This window comes from Alosa pseudoharengus, unplaced genomic scaffold (assembly GCF_046254945.1).
Source record: "Alosa pseudoharengus isolate Yale_2024_CS ecotype anadromous, Long Island Sound unplaced genomic scaffold, YU_APseudo_1.1 YU_APseudo_1.1_scf_11, whole genome shotgun sequence".
Taxonomy (NCBI): domain Eukaryota; kingdom Metazoa; phylum Chordata; class Actinopteri; order Clupeiformes; family Clupeidae; genus Alosa; species Alosa pseudoharengus.
Genome location: NW_027468576.1, coordinates 25,061,966 through 25,088,285, shown reverse-complemented (window position 1 = coordinate 25,088,285; position 26,320 = coordinate 25,061,966). Strand labels below are relative to the sequence as shown.

General features: G+C 43.9%; 1 protein-coding gene across 1 annotated transcript in view; it reads right to left on the bottom strand.

The window, feature by feature from the left end:
• Positions 1 to 25,974, bottom strand: part of oca2 (oculocutaneous albinism II) — an 83,535-nt gene extending 57,561 nt beyond the window's left edge. The window contains exons 1-12 of the mRNA XM_076277582.1: positions 25,745 to 25,974; positions 19,614 to 19,712; positions 17,421 to 17,624; positions 15,974 to 16,031; positions 15,632 to 15,704; positions 14,027 to 14,184; positions 13,536 to 13,618; positions 12,183 to 12,336; positions 7,018 to 7,089; positions 6,157 to 6,222; positions 5,059 to 5,115; positions 2,943 to 3,067 (exon numbers count right to left, since the gene is read on the bottom strand). Of these exons, the coding sequence (XP_076133697.1) occupies positions 2,943 to 3,067; positions 5,059 to 5,115; positions 6,157 to 6,222; positions 7,018 to 7,089; positions 12,183 to 12,336; positions 13,536 to 13,618; positions 14,027 to 14,184; positions 15,632 to 15,704; positions 15,974 to 16,031; positions 17,421 to 17,624; positions 19,614 to 19,712; positions 25,745 to 25,974 (1,379 nt within the window). The remainder of the gene's footprint in view (positions 1 to 2,942; positions 3,068 to 5,058; positions 5,116 to 6,156; positions 6,223 to 7,017; positions 7,090 to 12,182; positions 12,337 to 13,535; positions 13,619 to 14,026; positions 14,185 to 15,631; positions 15,705 to 15,973; positions 16,032 to 17,420; positions 17,625 to 19,613; positions 19,713 to 25,744) is intronic.
• Positions 25,975 to 26,320: the final 346 nt, after the last annotated feature.

Sequence of the window (26,320 nt, the reverse complement as noted above, 5' to 3'; positions counted from 1 at the left end):
ACGGAGCGAGAGAGAGAATGATGAGGCGGGCGGCTTCGTCGAGACGGAGAGCACAACCTCACATCTCCTCGCATGAGGCTCAAAGACAGCTAGCAGCCCGGAGGAATCCTGCGTGCCAAACGCCCTCCAGGACTCCCGATCTCTCTCTCTCTCTCTCTCTCTCTCTCTTTCTCTTCTCTCTCTCTCTCTTCTCTCTCTCTCTCTCTTTCTCTCTCTCTCTCTCTCTCTCTCTCTCTCTCTCTCTCTCTCTCTCTCTCTCTTTCTCTCTCTCTCGGGGGACAAACTCCTTTTATTAAGCAGGCACCTAATTGCATTCACAGAGCATTTAAATGCTGTGAGCCCTGTGCTCCACCCGCGGAGTCAGAGGAGAGAGAGAGGGCGAGAACTGGAAAGCGGTAAAAAGTGAGCAGCATAAGAGAGAGAGAGAGAGAAAGAGAGAGAGAGAGAGAGAGAGAGAGAGAGAGAGAGAGAGAGAGAGAGAGAGAGCGCAAGGGAATAAGAGAGAATCTATGAATGAAAATGAGATATAGTATCCTCAAATGGGACAACATTGTGTGCGGTCACACATAGTCTGCAAAAACACAATCAATTTGAACAACCTCTGTGCACAGCGTTTGTTGCATCTGAATAAAACCCACTGAAGGCCTGGGTGGGGGGGCCATGTGTGTGTGTGTGTGTGTGTGTGTGTGTGTGTGTGTGTGTGTGGGGGTGTGTGTGTGTGTGTGTGTGTGTGTGAGAAATCTCATTTGGAATGGGCAGGTGAGCGGGCAGGGATTCCATTCCGCTCGTCCAGCGGCACACGCCTGACAGCTCTAATCAATCTGGGGTGAGGCGGGAGAGATTAAATTAGAGACAGGTGTGTGTGTGTGTGTGTGTGTGTGTGTGTGTGTGTGTGTGTGTGTGTGTGTGTGTGTGTGTGTGTGTGTGTGTGTGTGTGTGTGTGTGTGTGCGTGCATGTGTTAGTGTTGCACAATGTACTGATACTAAAAAAGTATCATGATACCCGACCTTCAAAAACAATACGATTTCCTTTTTTTTTGTGTATGTTTAAATAAAAGCTATGTCCTGTGTATGTTTAAATAAAAGCTATGTCCTGTGTGTGTTTAAATAAAAGCTATGTCCTGTGTGTGTTTAAATAAAAGCTATGTCCTGTGTGTGTTTAAATAAAAGCTATGTCCTGTGTGTGTTTAAATAAAAGCTATGTCCTGTGTATGTTTAAATAAAAGCTATGTCCTGTGTGTGTTTAAATAAAAGCTATGTCCTGTGTGTGTTTAAATAAAAGCTATGTCCTGTGTGTGTTTAAATAAAAGCTATGTCCTGTGTGTGTTTAAATAAAAGCTATGTCCTGTGTGTGTTTAAATAAAAGCTATGTCCTGTGTGTGTTTAAATAAAAGCTATGTCCTGTGTGTGTTTAAATAAAAGCTATGTCCTGTGTGTGTTTAAATAAAAGCTATGTCCTGTGTGTGTTTAAATAAAAGCTATGTCCTGTGTGTGTTTAAATAAAAGCTATGTCCTGTGTATGTTTAAATAAAAGCTATGTCCTGTGTGTGTTTAAATAAAAGCTATGTCCTGTGTGTGTTTAAATAAAAGCTATGTCCTGTGTGTGTTTAAATAAAAGCTATGTCCTGTGTGTGTTTAAATAAAAGCTATGTCCTGTGTGTGTTTAAATAAAAGCTATGTCCTGTGTGTGTTTAAATAAAAGCTATGTCCTGTGTGTGTTTAAATAAAAGCTATGTCCTGTGTGTGTTTAAATAAAAGCTATGTCCTGTGTGTGTTTGCAGAGCTCTGCCTCCACTACCTGACATGCTCCATGCATACACATTGGCCATGGCCATTTCTTTCCCCTTTTTTCCCCTCTCATGAACAAAGCAACTGAGTGGCTGTGACCTAATGAGAGGCGTGGCTATAGTCTTGCCAAAACCAGATGCTTTGAAGCAATGTCAGCCGTGCAGCCGTGGCCTACTGGTTAGGGTTTTGGGCTTGTAACCGAAGGGTTGCCGGTTTGATCCCCGACCAGTAGGAAAAATGTGGGCGGGGGAAGTGGTTGAGCACTGCTCTCCCATTCCCACATCCACGGCTGAAGTGCCCTTGAGCAAGGCACCTAACCCTCACTGCTCCCCGAGCGCCGTTGTAGCAGGCAGCTCACTGCTCCGGGTTAGTGTGTGCTTCATCTCACTGTGTGTTCACTGTGTGCTGTGTGTGTTTCACTAATTCACAGATTGGGATAAATGCAGAGACCAAATTTCCCTCACGGGATCAAAAGAGTACTTACTTATACTTATACTTACGTCTGGAATAACTTTGGTTAGACCTTATCTGACACAAGATGCCACACAAGTACAACTTCTTACTACAGGCCATGGTTCTTTCCTAACTACTATAACTATATCGCTGACAGCGAGGGCAAGAGGCCGTCTGTAAAAAAAAAACTTAAAGCGATTTAGACCAAGAGAGGCACACATCGAACTTGCCGAAGCACCTTAGAGACATGCTGACACGCACAAGGTTTTCTAAGAATGACAGGTTACGTTAGAGAAGGTGATAGAGAACATAATTATCCTCAATCATATGTCCCCAATTAGAGACTACGTCAAACAACTGGAGCAAACAAACTTTTAAGTAAGTAAGTAAGTATATATACTCTTTTGATCCCGTGAGGGAAATTTGGTCTCTGCATTTATCCCAATCCGTGAATTAGTTTTTGTGGCACGGCAATTAACAACAAATTTAGTGTGAGTGTGGTTAACATGTTCAAACGTGATGTTTTGGGTCTCTGACTAGGTATCATTTCAGTATTGGTATAAAGATATTGTATCAAAGTGATAATTTGGTTATTTTGACACACACAGTTTGTGTGTGTGTGTGTTGCCCTGCTAATCCCCAGAATGAAAACCCACATGAGCTTACGGTTTACAAGTTTACAAGTAAACGACGTGGCGTACCTGATGGTGACCGGCGTGAAGAGCATCATGGTGGTGACGTTATCCAGGAAGGCGGAGAGGATAGCAGCGATGAGGCAGAGAATGATGATCATGGGCCACACTCGGCCTCTGGACAGCTGGTAGGCCTGCGAGAACAAAGTGGAGAGAGAAGGGGGGGGGGGGGGGGGTCATTAGCCAGCCGCTCCAGCAGTGAAGAATGAGACCTGAATACATACAGACACGTCAGACAAAATTAGGTATTTAGCAAGTTGGGTGGCTTGTTTGTGTCTTGACCATGTTCTACTCAAAACCAATTAGTGGGGAACTAAAAGCAGTGGTCGCTCCGATCTGATAAATGGGATATTTTAGCTGTGATACTGTGTTTGTTTGTTCACTTATTTTTACCACCACCACCACCCCTTTGTTCTGACAATTCATGTTATCAACGATTTAATTTCATAAACAAAAGCAATTATGTGTGGAAACAGTCAAACAAATCTTATTAATGACAAGAAAAGGGAAAAAAAAACAATCTAATCCCCAAAAGATTTGTAGGAAAGGTAGCAAATTATTGTTTCATGTTCTTTGACTGCTTTTCTTTTGCTGCAAAAAACTTGGCGAGCAGGCAGGCAGCACAAACTCTGCGGTGACGCTCCAATTTGTTTAATTACGACCCACAGAACCTTCCAGAGAAAAGCAAGCCCCAGCAACGAGGCCACTGCTGGTGTGAGGGCATCTCCATAGAGACATGAACTTAGCTGTCAGGAATCAGCGTAATCAAGTGCCATTATGGGGGTGTTACATCTACCCTACAACATCGCCTGGCCCTAATCGAAAAGGTAGCAATCAGGGACTGAACACACACACACACACACACACAGACACACACAGACACACACACGCTCCAATCAGGGTGTATTCATTCACTCGACTACACTCACAAACTGAGTGTACTCCACTAAAAGAAAACTTAGTCACTCTCCTCTAACAAATGGCCACAATCAGGCCCACACAAACACAACGAGTATACTGAGAGTTGCCGGTACATGAGCACTTCCATGAAAACAACCACAAACATCCGATCCAGGTCACCCTAATCCCCCTCCAGAAAACAAGCCTCCACTACCATTCAGTTCAGACGCAGAGCACAGGTGTGCATGCCTTCTCTTAGATGAGAATGAGGCACTTGGACTTTGGACAGGAAGGTCATCTTTGAGCTGATATGTTAATTTCAGAGTGCCTGCCCTTGTGGAAAGAGGGGCTTTGTATTCATGAGTCCCCCCCCCCACACACACACACACACACACACCCACACCCACCCCCCTCTCAGGTGGCGTACTGTGTCACACACAGAGAGAGGCGGCCCGTGTGTTACCTGAAGGACGGAGGTGTCAGGCACTCACTCGCTCCCCCGCGCCGCCTGCCATTAATTCTGCGCGAGGGTTTCGCGTGGCAGGGTTCAGAGGCCGCTCAACAGCACCCTAACAGGATTTCCATACACACACACACACACACACACACGCACACACACACACACACACACCCTGCCCTTCATTTCCCCCCCACACAGCCTGTTAGGAGTCCAGAATGATGCACGTCTCTGTCTCTGTCACGTTTGGTGGCCTGCTTTCCTATGATTCATGGACATTTTTATAGCACCTGAAAAGATTTGTTCGCACTAATTTCGTTTAGCAACCATTCACAGGGCCTCGATATATCCCCATCAGGTCTCAGATAAATCATTTTTTAACGTGACCGCTCCCCATCCTGAGGGAGAAATGACTGATTGCTGATTGCCACTTCGCTCCAAGGCCAGCACACAGCAGCATAAAAGACCTCACCTGAAAACGGCAAATATAATATATAGAATTTCTTCCACTAAGGATTTAACATGAGTGGTCTATTAGTAAACATCGGCACACGTGTTTGTTTGGTTGTGAGATTAAGTGCATTCTCATCAAGCGTAAAGGACGTGTTCTGGGATGTGTGTAACTCCGTCCCGTCCTTGAAGCACGGCCATGTCTGGACTGGAGGCTTCCAGCACTGAGGACGCACAACTGCAGAGGAGTCTCAAGCAAGAGGCCACACTGGAAATACACATCAAACACACGCGCTAAAGACACGGCGATGAGTTTACCTTCACGGCACAGTAGTCAAAGAAGCCCGTCTCAGAGAATATGGCCACCAAGATCATCTGAAAGACAAAAAGGACAAAAAATCATAAAACACATGAAAAAACAAGGATTTGTTGAGGTTTGTTGAGGAAGCTTCAAAAGTGGGACAAAGAAAGAGCTTGTTATGTCCTTAACTACCAATTTACAAGTCCTCTCAAGGGGGCATAGCCACAAGGGTATTGGTCTGAAAATAAAAGCAATACCCGAATCAGGAAAGACATTAAAAAAAAACTCTCTTAAATATCCTAATTAATTAAATAAAAGCAATTTGTCCTCTTTTATTTTTATTTTTTTGAGTTTTGAGGCTTTTTTAATGTTCACGAATCATGCTGACTTCCTGTTTATAGAACAGCAATTAATCCCTGATGGGCTGGCAGACAGTGAGCAGCACGCATCCTGTGTCTATCCCCAATCCGAGCCAGAAAAAGTTGAAATTTCGTCCATTTTTCAAAATCATATTTATAAATCTCATTCTGTGCAATTGTTGTTCTGCCTGCTTCTGGATCAGCGAACGCGTGGAGAATTGGGTGGAGGCGCACTGGCTTTCATTCTGCTCCGCTTCGCTTTCATTTCTCTCTCGTAACTACTTTTAGCATGTAGTCATCGCCACTTTGCATCAGGAGTGATTGGACGGGCGTGTTGCCATGGAGACAGGCTTTGAACACATCAGGACCTCGAAGAGATCGGCTCTCGCAGTAAGACATGAGAGAATGGGGGGGGGGGGGGCTTTGGTGGAGCGCCGTGCTTGTTGCATTTCGGTGCCAGGGATGGGGAGAAAGAGAAAAAAATGAAAAAAAACGAACGTGCACACACACACACACACACACACACACACACACACACACACACACACACACGAGTTAAACAATATCACAGGCATTTTTTTTCTTCTTCTTCTTATTCTCTTTTGTTTTTTCTCTTTGAAGGTGAATGGGATTTGTTTCATGTTTGCGATGCTGAGGATGCGGCTTGACAAGTGCCCTGACAGCGGCACTTCACAGGAAAGCATATATTTAGAGTGGAGGAAGAGAAGCGTGCCAGGACGAGGAGGTCTCACTCACCATCCCGAACAACAAAGCCAGGGTCTCGTAGTCGATCCACTCCACCACCGTCATCAGGCTAGGCCTCTGAGGGACAGAGAGAGAGCGCACGAGAGAGCGAGAGAGAGAGAGAGAGAGAGAGAGAGAGAGAGAAAGAGAGAGAGAGAGAGAGAGAGAGAGAGGGAGAGAAAGACAGGGGGCAAGACCACCAATAAATATCACTCCGTCCTCTTGGTCTCAGAGTAATTACCAGCTGGCTCTCCCTGAACTCACTAGACAATGCAACAGGGACCAAAGTTTCGCTCATTACTCATACTGCTCTTGTTCTAAGTTTAATGGTCTATTAGCTGCCTCCGGGGTCTCAGCGAGTTTCAAATCTCTCACTGGCCAGAAAGAACCCACTCTTCTTGGGATTACCCATTCATCATGAAGCACACTGTATCCTCTGGCTCGAGTGGACTAGAGAAAAGGAGTTGTTGTTTCAAATCATATTTTTTGTTTATGATTGCATTAAATACGATGTGACCAAAGCTTAGCCTCCCCACGCATCCACCCACTCCATCCAACCCTAACACACACACATACACACACACACACACACACACACACACACGTGCACACACACACTACAATCTTGCGTGTGCTTAATTGCATTCTCCAGGCAGTCGAGTAAAATAAGCCCACTCTCTTCACGGCCTTAATGATGAAACGTAAATGCCTCTCTCTATCACCCTCTCTTCCTCTCTCTCTCTCCCATTCCCAGCTATAAAGACATAATGACTATATGGGTCCTCATAGTTAATTGATAAGTCTCCAAAGTTCATCGCTTGCAATAAAGAGTGGAGTCACTATCAGCAAGTAACAGATGAGGAAAAGCCGTACATCTCCAACGAAGGCCAGGGCAGCCAGGGCTGCCAGGGATCCCAGCATGGCCGCTAGTGTCCGGTGGACGATCTGCAGACGGAAACAGAAAGAGAACAGAACAGTCTGTTAGCGACACTGCCCATGAGGGAAACCCTTGCTCTACTGCATGGCATGTGCATCAACTTGTATGTATACAACAACAGTTTGGCAAACAGACACAAACGGACATACATATCTAGAGTGCATCCGGGCAACTTAGCGAGTTCTCACTCAAATGTATGACTTTTAACAACATGTAGAGTTACTGGGAAGCTTGATGAATTATGCACAGGGAGGGAAATGGGATTTTTAAACATATATCTCTATACATCCATCCACACAGTGGACCATGCTGGCAGACCGGTCAGTCACATAGAGCAGTGTTTCTCAAACTTTTTCTGTAGCTAAAAAAAAAGATGAGTAGACATACTTCAGCAGTATATTATAATAGGCCTACTCACCTTGCTTATTGTGTCAAAGGATTCATATGATTATAATAGGCCTACTCACCTTGCTTATTGTGTCAAAGGATTCATATGATTTAAACTGGCGTAGCTTGCATAGGCATGTTGCTGTTTGAATTTACATACAAGTTGGTTCAATATTGCAAACAACTCATCTATATTATATTTGACCACGTCTGCTCGCGGACCACTTGGGATAGCTTGCGGACCACTAGTGGTCCCCGGACCACACTTTGAGAAACACTGACATAGAGCCTCACACTATATCACTGGCGTTATTACGTTCCCCTGAAAAGGTGCCCTGATTCACCGGTGCAGAGAAGGCCTGGTGAACCCACTGAGGGGCTTTATGATATAGTAAGGGGTTTGTTGGAGACTTGAAAGGCTATTTTCCTGTAAGTGGTTCCACCGCTGGCGAAGTAAAAGCACAGGGCATGCTTCCCCAGGGAGAAATGACTGGCTTCATCAAGGCAGTGGGGGAAAAAAAAAAGACAGGAAAAGGGGCGAAGAAAAAAGATTTTGTAACAGTGAAAAAAAATAAAAATCACTCCCAGGCTGAGCGGGAGTATTTTTTTACAAAGATATGATTACGCTGGAGGCCCATTGTCGAGCGAAATGACCGTAATTAGCAGCTAACAGAGCGGGCAGCCTCCTCGCAGTGCTCCGTGTGCGCTCATTGTTCCCGAAAGTTTGGAGCTCTGAGCACCGTCATCACCTGACTCTATAAGACAAAGCACCGAGGAACAGCATGCACTGGGGGCTCGCTGGCAATTTTCCCTCTGATGAAGCGTGTTGACCCAGGACCGCACTGACAGGCAGCCTCCACCACCTCCACCACCACCACTTTTATCGTGGGGAGTAGGGTAGAAGACACTCTTGTGCTTTATTTAGCAGTTGGTGACAGTGGCACAGGTTCATTACCCGACACAGCAATCAAAGAGAGGTGCAAGAGAGGGAAGGGGAGGAGAAAAGAGAGGAGACGAGAAGACGAGAAGAGAGGTGAGGAGAGTAGACGAGCGGAGAGAAGAGGAAGGTGGCATCGCTGCGAACGGCCCCGCTGGCAAATGAGAGTAGCCCCTCGGAGGCACATCTCGGCTGAGTCTCCCTGTCATTTCCCGCCCGTGAAGATAACCATTTGGGTAATGCCGTGATTGCAAGGTACATCCTGCCTGCCCTGGTCCCCCACAAACCCATGTTCAAACCACAATTAATTGACAATGAAGCTGCTGTGAGGTTCACATTTAGAATTTTTTGTGTATGTGTATGATCTGTATCTTGAAATACCACATAATGATATCAATTTCCTAAAAATTTTGCTTCACCTTACTCCATACTCTGTGCATTCCATATATTTCTCATGCCATGTTCCTATAAACAGATGTCACAATTCATACTGTCAATTGCCTTTTATACTGCCAATGTCTTGTACATCTGTCACTCCAGTGGTTGAGGGCATGCGCCCATATACTAAATTTATGTACAGTGTGTAATGTATGTAGGGCTATTTATAAAAAAAAAAATTCTCACACCAAAGGTACTGAGTATTCTAGCCAGCGTGGCCACAATCATAGACTAGCCCTGCTGGTACCTGTCCTGTGGCCAAACCAATATGCACCTCACTCTGTCACATGTTTAATTGATGGCTCTCTGAGTGACCATCTGAATTGCAAATAACAGTTTACCTTTTTTTAATGTTAGGAAGAACATTCCAGGAGAGCCGATTTAAAGAGTTGTGAATTTAAAGAGCTCTGCACACCCCCACAGAAGAGCGATTTTCTTCAGTCTCTATTTGTAAAGGATAACAATGTTTAACAAGAAACGTGCACTGCAGCAGACCGAAGTTCATGCAAGTGGCTGTTTGAGTTAACCACCATTCCTAGCACCAGGATGAGGGAAAAAGCTGCTCACCACAGGCTTGTCTGCCACCCCCTTTTACTCTCATTACCACCTGTGCGGCCTGATAACCTGTCCCCTAAGCGCCATTAGCACATGAGCAGATGGGGCGCTCTCCCAAACCTACCCCATCATTCTTAGAATGGGAAAAGAGCTCAGCGGGGAGACATGCTAAGCCACTGGCGTCCAAGTAGATTATACTATCTGTTATGTTTTTTTTCTTCTTATCAACACAATGCTCAAGGTGAATTTCACTAAATCCCCCCGTTCCACTGGGATAGCCACAGAGAAAGCGGATACTACAATCATGTATGATGCATTTGGTCATGAAACATTGAGCGTGGTAGAGAACATGTCTGCCTGATCGGGCAGAAAATAGAAAAGCCTGGGTGCTTCCCAACCATCTTTATTTCATGGAAACACACACAAAAAGAAAAAGAAAGAAAAAAAAGATGTGAAGAACTAGGTCACCAACTGCACACTGAAGGGTTGGAAGTGTTTCTGGGTTGAGGGGCTAGAGGCTCTTTCGGACCGACCACTATGCCAACGAAGCCTCCGGATCCCAATAACAACACTTGCTTAGAGACACATGGAAATGAAAGAGCAAGTCTGTCGGATTAAAGTGGGGAATAGGGTAATTAGTAGAGTCAGGGGTCTTACAGGGTCTTAAACAAAAGCCATTCCCTTACTCCACCAGAGAGGAGAAGAGGAGTCAGGGGTCTTAAATAAAAGAATGCAAAGGTTATGTAGCTCTAATTGTGTCTCAACTAGGCACAAAGACAGTTATAGACAGAATGAGAAAGAAAGAGAGAGAGAGAGAGCAAATGTGTGTCCATATGATATGTGTATGCCTGAGTCTGTGTGTGTGTGTGTGTGCATGTATGTGTGTCCATGGAAAAGAGACAGCAGGAGAAGAAGGCAGGATGAAAAAAGAAAGAGAAAGAAAAGGTGAAGATCTCCATTGTTCTTTGCAATACGACAAAGAGGTAAGTGAAACAAAACTGGAGCATGTGGAAACTTTCCGACTGTCGTAATGTGTTTAACAAAAGCCCGTCAGCCTCCTCTTCCTTCACAATGGCCTAATTACGGACTACGGGACTGTACGGCACCTCACGTTTTCCCCAAAGAACAAACAGGAATAATTAGAACATGGAGTACCCCACAGTTCTCTCGGTTCCTCAGGCGTCAGATAATACATTGTTGTCACACAGGAGCCTTCTGAAAAAAAAAGCCTGTTCCAAAACTGTAAAAAGAAAAACTCAAGGTTTTCTTTTTCACGTGGGCATCCACCAAGGGTATACATCCTTGAAAAGAAGATCTACTGTTCAGCAGTCACAAAGGATGTACCGCTAATTAGGCAGGCCTACAATTAAAAGCTTCGGGAAGATGCTTGCTTGTGTCTGTGCGACTAGGCGGTCTGTTTGTATACTTCCATTCAGAGTCTGTCCTTCTATCCGCTTTTGGAAGCTCTTTCTCTATTTCTGGAAAGAATACGCTTATACTTCTGATAAAAAAGGATGGATTTTCTATATGCTTTTATTTGCAGATGTGGCCAAGCAGCTTGGGCTACATTGAAATGAGTCTTTGTGTCCAGCGGTGTCTTTGCACTGAGCAGTGGTTGAGAAAAAAACATTCTCAGACCTCCATTGGAGAAGGGCACACATGAGCTTTTAATGTAATTACATGAAATTCAGCTCTGTGTGCTTGAATGGAAGGGCACTGACTTACTCCCTGTAGAGATGTGGGAAGAGAGGGATGGAGAGAGGAAGGGAGGGAGGGAGACAAAAAAAACAAAAAAGAGAGAGAGAGAAATCAATATCGGTCTTGAACTCATCTCTCTGTTTCAGCACAGGACCCTTTCATCATTCTCAGCTCAGTGTTAATGCATCGCGCTGACACCGAGAGCTCTGGGCTTGGCCACGGTCTAAGATGGGGTGGACTGTACATCTGACTGACCGCGACTGTGCTCCTGAGAAGCCTGCCAGGTCGAAGCTTCTTCACAGAGTGAGGGGAGAACGAGTCTCTCCGCATCAGAGTATTCAGTGACCTCTAGTGGTGAGTAGGAGACAGTGCCACTAAGCATTAAAGGCAGATTTGCAGAGCTCTGTTTTAAAAGGCATCTGACCTAGAGACATCCTATTTTCCATCATGTAAAACCCATATGCATCTGCTTTGCTAAATGCTATTGTACGTTGGGACCAACACAGACACCATTTTGTATCTGACTAAAGAGCATCTGAGAGTGATTCTCCTCAAACTGATTCTTCCCTCTGATCTCTGTTCTTAGTCAAAGTGCCTCTTCATGTTTAGAGACACCATGTTTTTTTTACAGCTCAGCTTGCAGTTTCCTCCAATGTGTCAATGACTTTCGTCGCCATTTCAGAGCCAAACAGACCCAGCTTCTCTCCAGGCATTTAGCTCGGCTGTGTGAAGAGGGAACTTTTACCCGCTGTGATCTGGGCTATAAATAGATCTGCGGTTTATAATTGGCCATTGGTGGGAGCCGTTTGTGTAAACCCACGCACCTCCGCCGTGAGAACACAAACACGTAGGCGGACAAGATAAATAATAGCGCTCTGCAAACGGTACGGGCCAGGGATGAACTTTCTCGTGAGTAAATGACACATGCGTCTGTAAAAAACGTGCAAGGACTGTGCAGAGCAAACAGCCACAGCCTGGACCACAGCTGGAGATGATGCTGGTTGCTGGATGCTGGATGTTAGAACTCAGGGGTGTTGATGCAGGTGGAGGTGGTGGGTGCAGGTGTGGGTGGTGCTGGGATTTTACCTCAAAGATGATTAGCACGTAGACCCCTGCCAGTATGATTCCAGCCATGAGCACCTGCGTTTCCACGGTAGCGAAGAGGGACTGGTGAGTCATGGAGAGGGGCACCACCTGGCTGTCCAGCAGAAAGGCCTGCACTGTGATTACGACCGGAGAGCTGGAAGAGAGAGAAAGAGAGAGAGAGAGAGAGAGAGAGAGAGAGAGAGAGAGATAGAGAGAGAGAAAATGTAAGTGTGTCTATAATCACATCTCGGCTCCAGCCCAGTGATAGCGGATATTGGCCTGGGGACAAAAGGCCGGAGCCCTGTGTTCCCCGCACTCATTACGGGCCGAGCGCCTGCTGATTTACATCTTTTAATATCGGCCGGGGACCCGCACACCCACCCACGCAATTTACAGCAGGAGACGTGCCGCTCGGCTCAAATCTGTGCAGCTCAGCTGCCTCGATCCTGTCAATGGCAGTAAATCTGGAGAGATGTGGATGTCACGCCTCCAGGGAGAGGCTCCGCTGGGGGGGCGGCGGGTGGGGGAAGCTGGGAAGAATCAGGTGGCCCAGTAATTGGCCAAAGGCAGCACAGCAGGGTGCCGGGCATGGAGATTTTTGATTTAAACTTCGCTCACAAGTTCATTCACATTTTTCACTTGCCCATGATAAAGACATGTTCAGTGATAATCTCTACTGAAAGGAGTGTAGCACTAGGCTTAATCCATGTTCAGGAAAATGGCCACACAATCACATTCACATCGGCCTACAAGTCTGGACACTGGTCCAGTGGTCCTCCTTCAGACGTATCAAGCTGTGTGGGCAGTGTTTGGTGTCTGGGGGCTACTATATACATAGAGGTCAGGCTTTGCTGTGGTCCTAACTGGCATGGTTCCATCTGCGCTGAGTTTTTCCACATGAGGGGGCATTATGAATACACCCGGAAGTGTGAACAAACTGGGATTAGACTGGACAGCTTTCTACAAGCAATCTTACCGACACCTAACTAACCAACAGAAAGTTCCCGTTCCAGTTCACGCTAGGCTCCTGACAAGCGGACAGCATTAAAGTAACTCAGTGAAGTCTGTGAAAACTTTAATCGAATGGGAAACATTATCTCCCCTTAATTTCTCTGGGTGTTAAGATGACAGCATTATGAGAGCAATAAAATTCCCCATTTAAAGTAACCTGCTATCATAACTCATTAAGTTTATATCTGCGCTAATACAGAGCAGTTGGCCCATAGCAGTTAATGGCTACTGGCTGGGGCCCACTGCGAAGGGAAGGGAGAAAGAGACATCAAAGCATTTCCCTTTTTAATACACTCAATAGAGCTTTGCCCAGTGTGATGGGAGCAGATGATGGGGCCGTACCTGCTCAGCATCTCAAATGTCCTCGTCCTAACGATCTGGTCGCTCCGCTGAGAGTGCAGAGGGATGCTCCAATTATAGACGACCTGTGGGAGAGGTTGGGCTGAATGAATTGAACGCAGTGGGGGCTTCGGCTTATTGGAGAGATTCATTTATTTCAATGTGCACTCAGTCAGGGTAGAACTGGAGAGAAGTTTAATATTCTGTTGCAATTATGTGATCTGTGCATTTTTTTTTTGCGAAACATTACCATAATATCCAATGTACACATTAGGCATTGCTATCAATGATGTATTTCTACATGTGCCCAATACATTCATCTGGGTAATACTGGGAGATTCAGAATACTAATTATGAGAATAACTGTGTAAAATGTAGTCACTAATTGTTAAGTAGAGGAGGGCACACTGCATGTGATGTTGTCTGTGTGACTGGTCAACATGGGCACACTGAATTTGATTGGTCAGTTGGTTTATGGCCAAAAGGTCACTGACCTGCTGTGCACGCCTCCTGCGAGGCCCCACCTCCTCTATTTGCTCCACCTGGACGAGGATGTACTCCGATGCGGGAATGTCTTCAGCCCGAGCCACAAAGGGCCCGCCCATCTGGAGTTTCAGCTGGGCATTGCCACGGAAATCCGTCAGGTTCATAGCTGTGAGACGCCAAAGCTCAGGAAAAACAACAGATCAGATGTTTTGCTGCATTTATTAACTAATACTGCATTATCTGTTTAGGTGTCTGTTTTGGAGGGTGAACATTTCATGAGGGAGATGGTACAGATGGCTGGCATGGCAAGGGCTTTAACAATGGCTGCATGTGTTTTAATATGTAATTGCTTGACAAAAATAATGGTGGTAAGCAGGGTAGGAATTTCACGGCGGCAACGACGGCCATGGCCGTCGTAGCCCCCTGCTTTGGCCGTGACGCCCCTTTGAAAATCAGAGGTTTACAGGCCACGGTGGCCTTGGTGCCCCCTTCTTTCAATATTCTGCTTTGCGTCCTACTAATAGCGATATATATTTAGCCTATGGCCTGTCAAAACAATCTTAGCATTCACAGCGCAAATTACGCAGTGGAGAAAGTTAGCGCAAGAAAAAAAGGGCGTCCAAATTCACCCATTCTTCTCAGTTGAACTAAGTAGCCTACTCATCACACAGACATCACAAGTAAAGAGCTTTTTCTCAGCTTTTAAACGATGTCATCCGCTAATTGCTGTGGTGAACAGTTTGCGAGAAAAGTAAATAATATCATTCAATTTAATCATAAATTCTAGCCTTAATGATCACAAAATGCTAAGCATGCATCTAGGCTATTTGACTTTCTTAAAGCTGAGCTGTGCTTAAATTGTTCAATACATGATTTCATAACAGGCCAAATATCAAATAAATGTTAAATATAGCCTAGATATCTGCAAATATTAGATGATCAGATGATTTACAGTTATATGTAATGCGTCATGTTTCATGTTTTTGTAATGTTTCATACAGTGATGCAGGTCTACTGCAGTGAATAGGCTAAATACAACTTTGATCATTTTTATAGCCTACTACTGTATAGTTAACGTTGGCCTTAGTGCCCTGACATGTGGCCTTTGTGCCCTCCACCAAATATGCCCAACTGAAGGCCAAGTGGCCTTGCCCCCAGAATGTTGAAATTCCAAGCCTGGTGGTAAGCACATCTACCTCAGAAGATCACAATGCATGTTCTAAGATATATCTGAAAGTGGTTTTACCTTGGACAACAATGATAACACAATGCCAAGCAACAAATGCATCCAAAAACTAGGATGAATACACCCCTATTGATACTGTGCTTGACTCATCTCAAACTCTGCACTTAGGAGGACATCACCTCCGTCAGGCACCTGTGCTGCAGTTGAGCCTGCATGCGCCTGGCCCTTTAGGATGCAGGGTTGTGCACAATTCGAATTGCAATTCTGCTTCCTGTTTGCTACCTCAATTGAAATGCAAGTGAAATTCAAGAATTGAATTGGAATTTTAGAGCCAGTTTCAATTCAGTTCTGGAATTTTGCACAAGCCTGTTAGGATGTGTTTTATGCGGAATAAGACCGCTGGGAGTTACAGGCTATAGGAGGATACAGAAGCTCTCTGTGGACGAGACGGCCAGCATTGTCCAGGGGTTCTCACGGTCAGGGTACATGCTGAAGAGCAGCTGTAAACACACAGAGCAGAGATGGGGAAACTCATTCACAGTCGACTCACGCAGAATTTCAATTTCATCTTAAAATGACGTCTCCCACTTTACACACAGATGCATAAGCGTTATCTTAATTTTTCAGAAATAGAAATTATGACCAAATAATAAATATCTTTATTTTGACTTGCAGAAACTTAGTGTGTACTTTGTGACCGGTAACAGACCTGTGAAGCATCCAGATGTGACTCTATTTTAAAAGTATACAATAGGGAAGAGGGACTTACCGAACACAGGACAACAATGATGAAGATAGTGAAGGTTTTAAACACCTTTAAGCCATACCTGTGAAAGAGAGAGTGAGAGTGAATGTCGGTAACACTTTATTTTAATGTGTCGCTTTTACAGTGTACCTACCTAATTAGGTACAGTGGTACAACCTGTGTAACAACATGTACTATCAGGTACTATCATTGTACTTGCATTATGTATTTGTGGATACCAACACAGTTGATACATGTGCTACGTAGGGTAATGGCAGACATGTTCCAAGACACCAATGACACAACATGTAATATGTAATTGTAAGTACTTAACTGGTACACTTCATTTTAATGGGTTTATGCCACTGCCAATAAGTGTGTACCAACACAGTTGATGTACTATGTAGTGAATTAGTAGACCTAATATTAGTAGACATCGAAGACACAACATACATGTCATATGTACATGTAAGTAATTAACTGGTACACTTAATAGGTTTATTCCACTGTATCAAAGAGTAACAAGGTTGTAGCAGCACAGCTGTTACATGTACACTGAAGACAATGAGACCTTGACTGGAGCTAAGAATGGTTTGTATATCAAATCTATCATGACCAGATTTACCCCATCCAGCAGGTCTCAGGTCAGCTCTTTGCCTCTGATGAAAATGTAGGCAAATTGGCAAAAAGTTTTGAAAAAGCACTCAGTATTACAATGTAACAACTATATGTAGGTACCCACAAATGCATAATGCAAGTACAATGATAGTACCTGATAGTACATGTTGTTACACAGGTTGTACCACTGTACCTAATTAGGTAGGTAAACTGTAACAGTGACATATTAAAATAAAGTGTTACCAAACATAATTTATGGACAGATCAGCAATCATCCAGCCATTATCCATGACAGCAAAACACCACGGTCTTAATGACAATTAAAGTAAACAAGGACCAAGTGACACATTAAAAATACAAAGCAACAGTAGCTCTTCCAGCCATTTTCCCCAGCTAAATTAATCATGTGCCAAAATGTTCCTGTCACTTATGACACACTGCCTGTCTCCTCTACACGCTCTTGGTGTGACTTTCTAAAATGGCCCTGTCAAACACCATTTCCAAACACAAACATCTTCACACGCAAGTGTGTGTGTGTGTGTGTGTGTCATACAAGCAATTCTCATTAGATTTATTGCAGGCGCTCCTGAGAATATGTTGCCAACTGTTTTTTTTTTAAGTTGAGTTGGTTTCTCTCTCTCTTTCTCACTAGTTCACACTCATTGTCTCACTCACCGTTTCTTGCCCTCTTTATTTATCTCTCTCTCTATCTTTCTCTCACTCGTATACACACACACATACACACATACACACACACACAAGATCATTTCTCCAGTGTGGACGCATCCCGTCTGTTTAGACTCTACAGCAGACAGATAGTGCACAGACAGCCAAGCAATGCCGGGGCTCGTACCGGACATTGCTGGACAGCTTGAAGTTCAGGTACCGGTTGTCCAGGTCGTACTTCTCTGAGGACCAGGAGCGGGAGAGACCACTGCCACCGCCGGCCGCCTCACCAGCCAGGCGGCACTTCCTGTCGGCCTCAGTGGAACTGCCGTCCAGCGAGGACTCCTCACCGCTAGGGAAGTTGGGGTCATGTAAGGTCATGTAGGTAATGCTGCAAAATAGAGAGCCAGACAGGACAAGTCACACTCCTCATCACGGTAAAATGTCACAGGCACATAACAGGGGGATGGTGGTATTTGGAACCAGCAATTTGGGGCCTTTTTTTGGCAAATACTGAACCATCAGTGGAAATAAGAAGGTCAAAGGTCATCAAGACACATCAAATGACATGGCACACAGAATTTCATGTGATCACAAAGTTAAGATGTATGATGGAAATATTTAAGTGCTCCACTAATAATATTACAATATTGGTTTAAAAACAATAGACAGATAAAATGTAAATTGGGTAATACCGTAATTTCCCAACTATTAGCCACGGTTTATACATTGATTTTACAAAAATTCTTCAGCTATGAAGTTAATACACGGGGGCAGTTACATGTAATATGGTTTTTAGTTTTTTTAACTTGCGTAAAATACTGTCTTGCAGTTTATACACAATGCGGCTAATACACAGGAAATTACTGTAAACAACAATCAGTCCACATAATAAGCCCAGCAGTTCAATATTAAAGAAAAAATCATTCCTTCTCACACTTCTCATCCAAGAAAAATTAGGTCATTTTTTAATTATGTCAGCTTGTTATGGGTAATTACATGAGTTTTACTTGACTACAAAAACATTTTACCACAACAAAAACAACATTAAGTTCCTCAGTAATAAAAACTGAAACATCATCTCTTTTTATTGACAAGCCAGGAGTAATATGAAATGCCCAATGGTTTTCCTGCTCTGTGGTTGTAACATGAAGTAATAATGCCAACAAAATCAGGATTACAGGATACAGGATTACAGCAAAGGAGCACACACCTGTGAGGCATTCAAAAATCCTCTCGACATCCCTATCAGATTGCATTATCATATAAAACTACTGCATAATTCCATTGACATCATATAATCTAATGCATAATTTCATTGACATCATATAAAACTACTAGATAATTCCATTCCGTCGCTAAGAGCCAGTTAGTGTTACAGTGTTACATAAAAATTACTTCAAGGGTTTCTGAGGACATGGGTGAACTTCAGCAGACCGTCCATTTGAAACACTGATCATTTGTAGAGGCTTACATTGAATGCTTTTTAAAAAATATATATATATAATTGTCATAACAAAGACAAGTTTCTTTCTTCTTCCTAAGATTCAGGAGTCCTACAAGAGACTGAGTTTGAGAGTGCTGCAAAGAAAACTGCATTTTTCTGGACTGGACTAAAACTAATGACATCACTCATAGGATTTGTGTGTGTTGCTTTTCTATGTTTATTCAGATTACTCACACAGCTACAGTGTGGCCACTCAAAGACAGCAACAACAGTCTGCGTGGATGTGCTCTTGACCCTAATGCCCAGGTGTGTTTGGTTTAATTAAAGGCCACCGAGAGATGGGAGTCATCTTATAGACTGTGTGTTCAAAAAATCTTCTTTCCGTCTAAATTGCGTTATCCTCCGCTCCAATGGACACTAAATGGAGTGAAGGTCAGTCTTTTCCATTACTGAATGTTAAAACGTGCAATTATGGCTATGGTTCTCCATAAAAAGCCTCCCGGCATGTTTTTTTTTCTTCTTTTTTCTAGCAAACAGGAAAAAACGTGTGAAGGGGATTTTTAAAAAAGAGATTGAGGGTGGTTTGGTTGAAGGAACTTGCTTCCACAAAGTTTTTGGGGGTAAAAATGTCAATGGGTCATTCAAATTAAATTCTCGTTAACTTATTTCAAGGTCAGAAACAACTTCAAGTACAACCTTTATCGTATTTGAAATGTAAAAATTTCATGGTCGATGGAAAAAGTGCAGTTCTACCATGAATGGGATTCACCTTGACAAATGAAAAGATTTCACCTGGGAACTTCATATGAAAGAACTTTTCATGGCCGCTATGTCACATACATGTCACAGAAAAAAAGTCTGTTATTAATTCATGTTCAGATTCAATCAATCCTATAAAGGAAGAACTGTCTGAGACTAATAAGCACAGCATACCTATCATCTGAGGAGAACTTCAGCAGGGGAGACCTCTCTGTTGTGTGTTTGGTCTGGTTCGTCTTTCCTCGCAGGAAGCTGACCACGCTGAAGCTGTGACTGAAAGGGAAACAAAATAATGAAGGCTGTGTGTGTGTGTGTGTGTGTGTGTGTGTGTGTTACATTTACATGTATTCATTTAGCAAACACTTTTATCTATGGTGACTGAAAATGAGGAATAACATGCAAGCTACAATGCAGATATCTTTGGTAGCAATTAATACTACATCTATAAATACTATTACCAGTGGATAAGAGTTAAACTAATATGTTTTGAGTACTAGTCAAAGTAGTGTGTGTGTGTGAGAGTGCGTGTGTGTGTGTGTGTGTGTGTGTGTGTGTGTGTGACTTTATATTTTGACACCTCATGGTTGACAGTATTGCATAGCATCAAGCGTAGCACAGCAAGTCCACAAATGACTAAACTTCTTCCCCTACTTTATACCAGGCAATGAATATGAACATAAATTGCAGTTTTGCTCTTAGTTTGCCTTAGCTCTTAGCTTACACTATGTGTTTGCCCTTTCAGTCCTCATCAGTATGCTCCCTCACACCCTGCGTGGATTTACCTGTACAAACCACAGACCCAAAAAGTCAACTGACTGAGGAATGTATTGAGCCCTGAACTGGCACGGAACCAGCAAAGCCACACAAGATCCATTACTGAAGCTCTTGGCATCAAAGGAAGAGAAGAGGTCACTGCTGCCCTTGACTCATTTAAAGCCAATGGAGCAGAGCCAAAGAAAAGACTACGCAGCGTTCCCTACGGCCTACGCTGGCGTGAGACGTGAAGGCTTACTCTCCTAACAGCCCTCTGAGTTTAGTGCCTGACAGGTTCCTGACAGAGAAAGTCTTAAATCTAACTTGCCAAATGCATCGTCCAAACATTATTCTCATTCCTGGGCAAATATATATACTGTATATTTGAATATAGATCTAAATATAAATCAAAAATATAAATAAATACCTTACTCAATACTGCATATCCAGTCTATATCCAACATACAACTAGCATGTAAAAAGACCAACGGCGGCACTCTCTGTGTCTCAGCTCCAGCTCATTTCCAGATGTCCATCCATCTCGTGTGTGAGCATGTGCCTGTGTGTGTGGGTGTGTGTGTGAGTGTGTGGTTGTGTGTGTGCGTGTGTGTGTGTATGGCCAGCTGTTGTGCAGGTAGACAAGCCGCTGGTGACATGGCTCTCTCCAGGGAATCATTAGAGTGCTCTCTGTGTGGACAGCCACTCTTGACATGCCCCAGGGTGTGCAGATATACCACGTCTGCTCCTATTGCGTCGCTCCCCGCCTCGTCAAGGGCGACAACAACGACTGCAGCGGCGGCAGTCAACAGCGCTCTGATTCACTCTCTCTCTCTCCCTCTTTCTCTCTTTGTCTTTCTCCCTCTCTCTGGAGCTATTCCTGTCCTCCCCACCTCACACTGATGAAATGAAAGCTTGACCCAGTCAGAGATTACAAGTGCAGACAATAAGTCACACAAAACACAGCAGTTGCCCCCATACAGGTACTGGGCAAGAATAGCAGTAATGCTCGCACAGCAAGGCCAATACCTGGCAGACACACACTGACTTCCATGATGTCAACATGATTATAGAGCCTAAATGGTCCACGGTATTCACCCTGATCCACACAAGGAGGTGATGCATGCATCTGAGTAGGGGACAGAAAAGGGAGGCTTAACAGACTGTGGGCCAGAACATTTTTTTTATCATTAATAGTTCTTCAAAATACTGAAATCTTTTTTCCCCGACAGAAGCAGTCAGAGTGTGGGCTGGATCTCTGCTGAGTCTGGGCCAGAGCCAGCGATTCTCAGCGAAGGAACCCCAGTGTCTCCGGAGACTTCAGGATAACTCAGTGAGGAAGGAGGTAGAGTAAGAGCTTCTGGCTCTTTCCCACTGTGTCTTAAACCGAAGCAGCATCACATATTGCTGAGGTTAAACTTTTGTTCTGCCGGGGAAAAATGTTCAAAAATGCTGATCGCGCAAACGGCTAACAAGTTAATGAGCATTTTACCGTCTACTTAATGATCCCCCTACAGTCCTAAAATTATGGCTCACATCAGACAAGAAGATACCCACTTCATGGATTACAATCAATTAGTGCTTAATTTTATGGCCTTCTAATGAACCGAAAATTTAGTAATCCTTTCCTAACAGACCATTAAAACTGCTCGTTTTACCTGAATAGGACGGAGAATCAGTGGTCCACGTTGTTAAAAGAACAACTGGCACTGAGTTGCTACCAAGTGGTTTTCTGAAGGCAATACAAAGACATCTGACACAGTAGCATAAGAGACAGAGACTCAAAAGATATTCAGACTCAGTTGCTTTGTACGAACTGTGAAGGACCAATTAGAATCTCTTAAAACTGTTCCCTGTGTGTTGCTAACAGAAATAAACATAAAAGATAATGAACCTTCCTCTACGTGGAGTGGAGCAAAACCAAACCAACCCGTGCAAAAATTATTGTTTCAGGCAAGTAATGGACTGCAGCTCTCATCTGATCATCTGTCTGTCAGCCAGTCAATAGACTGCACTCTCTCTTCTACAGTCATGCTGGGCCTGAAAGAGCTGTCATCCATGGCATTTCTTCCATGGCCTCTAATACTGTAAGTAATGATTTTGCACACAGCAGGCCTCATTAAAAAAAAAAAAAAACTAATTTGAATTGGTCTTTGATATCTTTTGGGACACTATGATAATATTCACCAATCAAATAGTATGACAAAACTCTGAAAATTCACACTAAAACTGTAATGTCATTTTCCTCAGAGAATCACAGGCGCAGGCCAACCCAACCAGCCATCGACCCAAGCTGGCAGAGGCACTCAGGACCATAATTAAATGAGAGAGGAAGTGGGGAAAGTTCAAGTTCATTTCTCTAACCTCTCCAGACACAGACATCTTTATTTACATGATGAGCCGAACCAATGAAGTTCACACTGCAAATTTCATTAGCTCTTCAGCGCTAACGTTACGAAAATTGGATTGAGTGCGCTACAGCAGGGAGAGGAGAGCAGCTAGCAGTGGGGTGTGGATCTGAGCTGACGTGCACTAGATTATGACTTGGCTGCAGTGTTTGGACACAAGCAAGGTTGGGTTTACTATAAACTCAGAGACAGCTCATTAGCAGAGGAACTCTCACGCTAATCTGCTGATCCTTAGGTTCGCTGCTAACAATCGGAACAAATGAAAGCTGGAAATCAACCAGCCGGTCTAGCTGAGTGTGTGTATGTGTGTGTCTCCGGGTAAGTGTGTGTCTGTGTGTGTGTGTGTGTGTGTGTGTGTGTGTGTGTGTGTCTGTGTGTGTAGGTCCTTAAAGTAAGTCTTTATGTCTTTTCCAAGACTAGTCCTGACATAGCACACATCTTTAATGAACACACTAGCATTGCTTAACAGATTACCTCAAAGTCTACCCTTTGACCTCAAAGGCCTTTCTGTCTGGGCAGCAAACAGCTGTCAAGGTGGCACAGTAGAATGCTGCTACCCACAGCTTTCTGGGCCCACTGTGGCGTTTTGGGGCCAGAGAGACAGAGAGGGGATTAGACTGGGTGTTTTAGGAACCGTAATCCCCCCTCAAGACGATTGCACAACTGAGAGGCGATTTGCTACAGTATATTCTGTTCCATAACAGTCGAGAGAGCGCGAGAGAGAGAGAGAGAAAAAGAGAAAGAGAGAGATAGAGAGAGAGAGAAAGAGAGAGAGGACCTTCTCCTCCTCTTATGAATGCAGTCCAGATGTGAGGCTAATTTGAGGACGGAGCAACGGGACTTTGGGCTGGGAGTTGGACAATGGTCAATAACACTAATGCTAATGTGTGAACATGGCACCAATCAACAGTGGCACACTAACCAACAATACGACACTAGCCAGTAGCTGCAAGGACAGCAGACAATTGAAACCAATAGATAGACTGGGGGGAATAAAAAGGAGGCAGGAGGGACTGAAGCAAATCCAGTAACAGAGATGGCGGAGAGACCCAATCAGGGGGCTGGATTAAGAGAGAGGGAGGAACCTCCCAGGAGGAGAAGACAGAGGATCATGCTTTTCATTCATGACTGACTGTTTACGACTTTGGCACGTGCATGTATGCCATTCAGCCGCAAATTCCACTTCTTCTAAGCTTTGCTGGCGTCACAGCCATAGGCCTGAGATTAGGAGACCACATAGACCAGGGGAGGGCAAACTGCGGCCCGCGGGCCGGATCCGGCCCGCCAAGCACTTTCATCCGGCCCGCCGAGCATTTCATTTAGTTATCAGGCTGCTCGCTATTTTTTTCCTGCGATAGAGACGACGTTGGTTAGCTTTACTGCAAACTGCTTTTCACTCTCCTTAGATAACGTTTACAATGTCAATGTCAAAACATCATGTTAAATAGAGATAACATCATGTTAAACTAAGTTAACTCTTAGTTATCTCCTTTGCAGCAGATCTAACGTGAACATTATGCAATCCATTTAATTGGGAACGCGTCTGCACTCACGAGAGGGAGAGAGAGCGCAGGTTCCAGCTGGCTTGTGATTGTTGATTATTGATATCTCCTTCTTATAAGAAAGTTTTAAAAGGAAATCATGAAGGCAACAGTAGTTCCCACTACTGACCATTTAAAAACTGTGAGAGGGCCCAGCCGTAGGTACAGCACTAGCCATATAACAGGCAGAAGATCATTGAGAAATAAACGTCAATTAAAGCGACTGTCTTAAAGCGACAGTGCACAATTTATACATTTGTTAAATAGCATAAAATTAGCAGTATTTTTAAGCAATTAATATTTTAAAACAAATACTTTTCATACTAAATTTTAGGCTATAAAAAATGTATTTTTTTATGCGTGTGTCGTGTTGTGCGGCCCTCCGGCCAATTTTCAAAACCCAATGTGGCCCTTGAGCCAAAAAGTTTGCCCACCCCTGACATAGACTCACACACACAACTGTACATGCACATGCAGAGACAGAGAGAGAGAGAGAGAGAGAGGGAATCATTCATCCATCTCTTTTTGAAAAATACATGCACACAGAAATGGACACATTTTCACACAAGCAACAGCGTATGCACTTTCAGCCACACACATATCCTCATACACATACACACACCCAGACATAATATTCAGTCCAAGTACAAGTCCTCTTTTCATTGCTGAGTCCTGAAACGAAGGCAACTGTTTGTAAATAATAACAGAGCCTCTAATCCAAAACATTCCAACTTTCTCCCCTCACACACACACACACACACACACACACACACACACACACACACAAACACACACACACACACGCACACACACACACACACACACAGACTACTTCTCACTGACACAAACCAGGGATAATGTAACTCTGCACGAGAGGCCCAAATCCTCTTTGAGGTGTTAATAACTAGCTATTTTATGCCTCATGATCCCTTATGATGGGGACCAAGCAGCCCCCCACAGACCCAGTCTAAAGACACACCTAGGCCCAACACCAACCCAAGCCCCTGTAAGGATCTAATGGGTCCAGCCCCCCATACCCAGCTCCCTCTGGACCATCAACAGCCAGTGGGCTCTAATTTGGTAATCGATTTGCCTTGGCTGGAATACAGGTTTATATTATCTAGTACAGAATCCCACATTTCAATTTCATACAATGTTATCCATTTGTATCATACCATTATCAATTCAAACACCCAAAAAGGCAGAGCCTTTAGGAATAAGCCTTTAGCATAACCAAAGTCAATAGAGAATAGCGGTACGTTTACTATCCTGTTCAAAGGCCTTTAACTTAAAACCCTTGCCATTGTCATTTACTCATTTGGTAGATGCTTTTATCCAAGACAGCTATGTCCAATGCAAGGAAATACCAATGTATAAAACATGAAAAATCATAGACCTATGCTTTCTGTTTCATAGAACATGTGACAAATAGTGATTCTTTTAATGTTTTCATACATAGAAACTGCATTAGAGGAAATTATATCTGAAAGACACAAACATCAATGTTACACAACTATCAAGATATGTGCATGAATGTTGTGTTGTGACCGTGAACAGCCTGCACATAAATCCCTTTGTTAATGTTGGGTCATACAGTATGTCTTACCTGTCCTCCTGGTGGGTATTGGCATAGATGGCACAGTGCCCTGGTGGCATGGCGGCTGCCTGTAGCAGTTTTTGGGTCTCCCTGCGGTCAGAGAAGCCCTCCAGCAGACGCAGCTCGTCAAAGTTCCCCGCCATGACCTCGGACTTCCTGTGCCCGACACGACTCTGCTGACCCGGAGCGCCCGCTTGAGACATCTCGATCTCCAGGTTGCCCTTGTTCTCCAGATACATCTTAAGACAGCAAATTGGCCCAAGGGCAAACTATGGATCTGAAAGAGAGAGAGTCAAATGATCAGTTTCTTACCCAACAACATCTCATCCAACTAATCAGTAAGATCATCATGCTTTCTAGAATGGTGTCTGCCCAAGGATAAGCAACTCAGAAAACTGGGTCATGTTATGCATAGCTATCAATTAGAAGAGTGTAGGCTACTGTTAGATTAAACACACTCAAAACAAGCATCCAGAATCTGCTGTAACTCCATGACATAACACAGCATGGACATAAATATGAAATGAATCTCTAAATGAGAAATGGCAGAAGTAGGCTATCATCTAACTACAGCATAGATCAGAA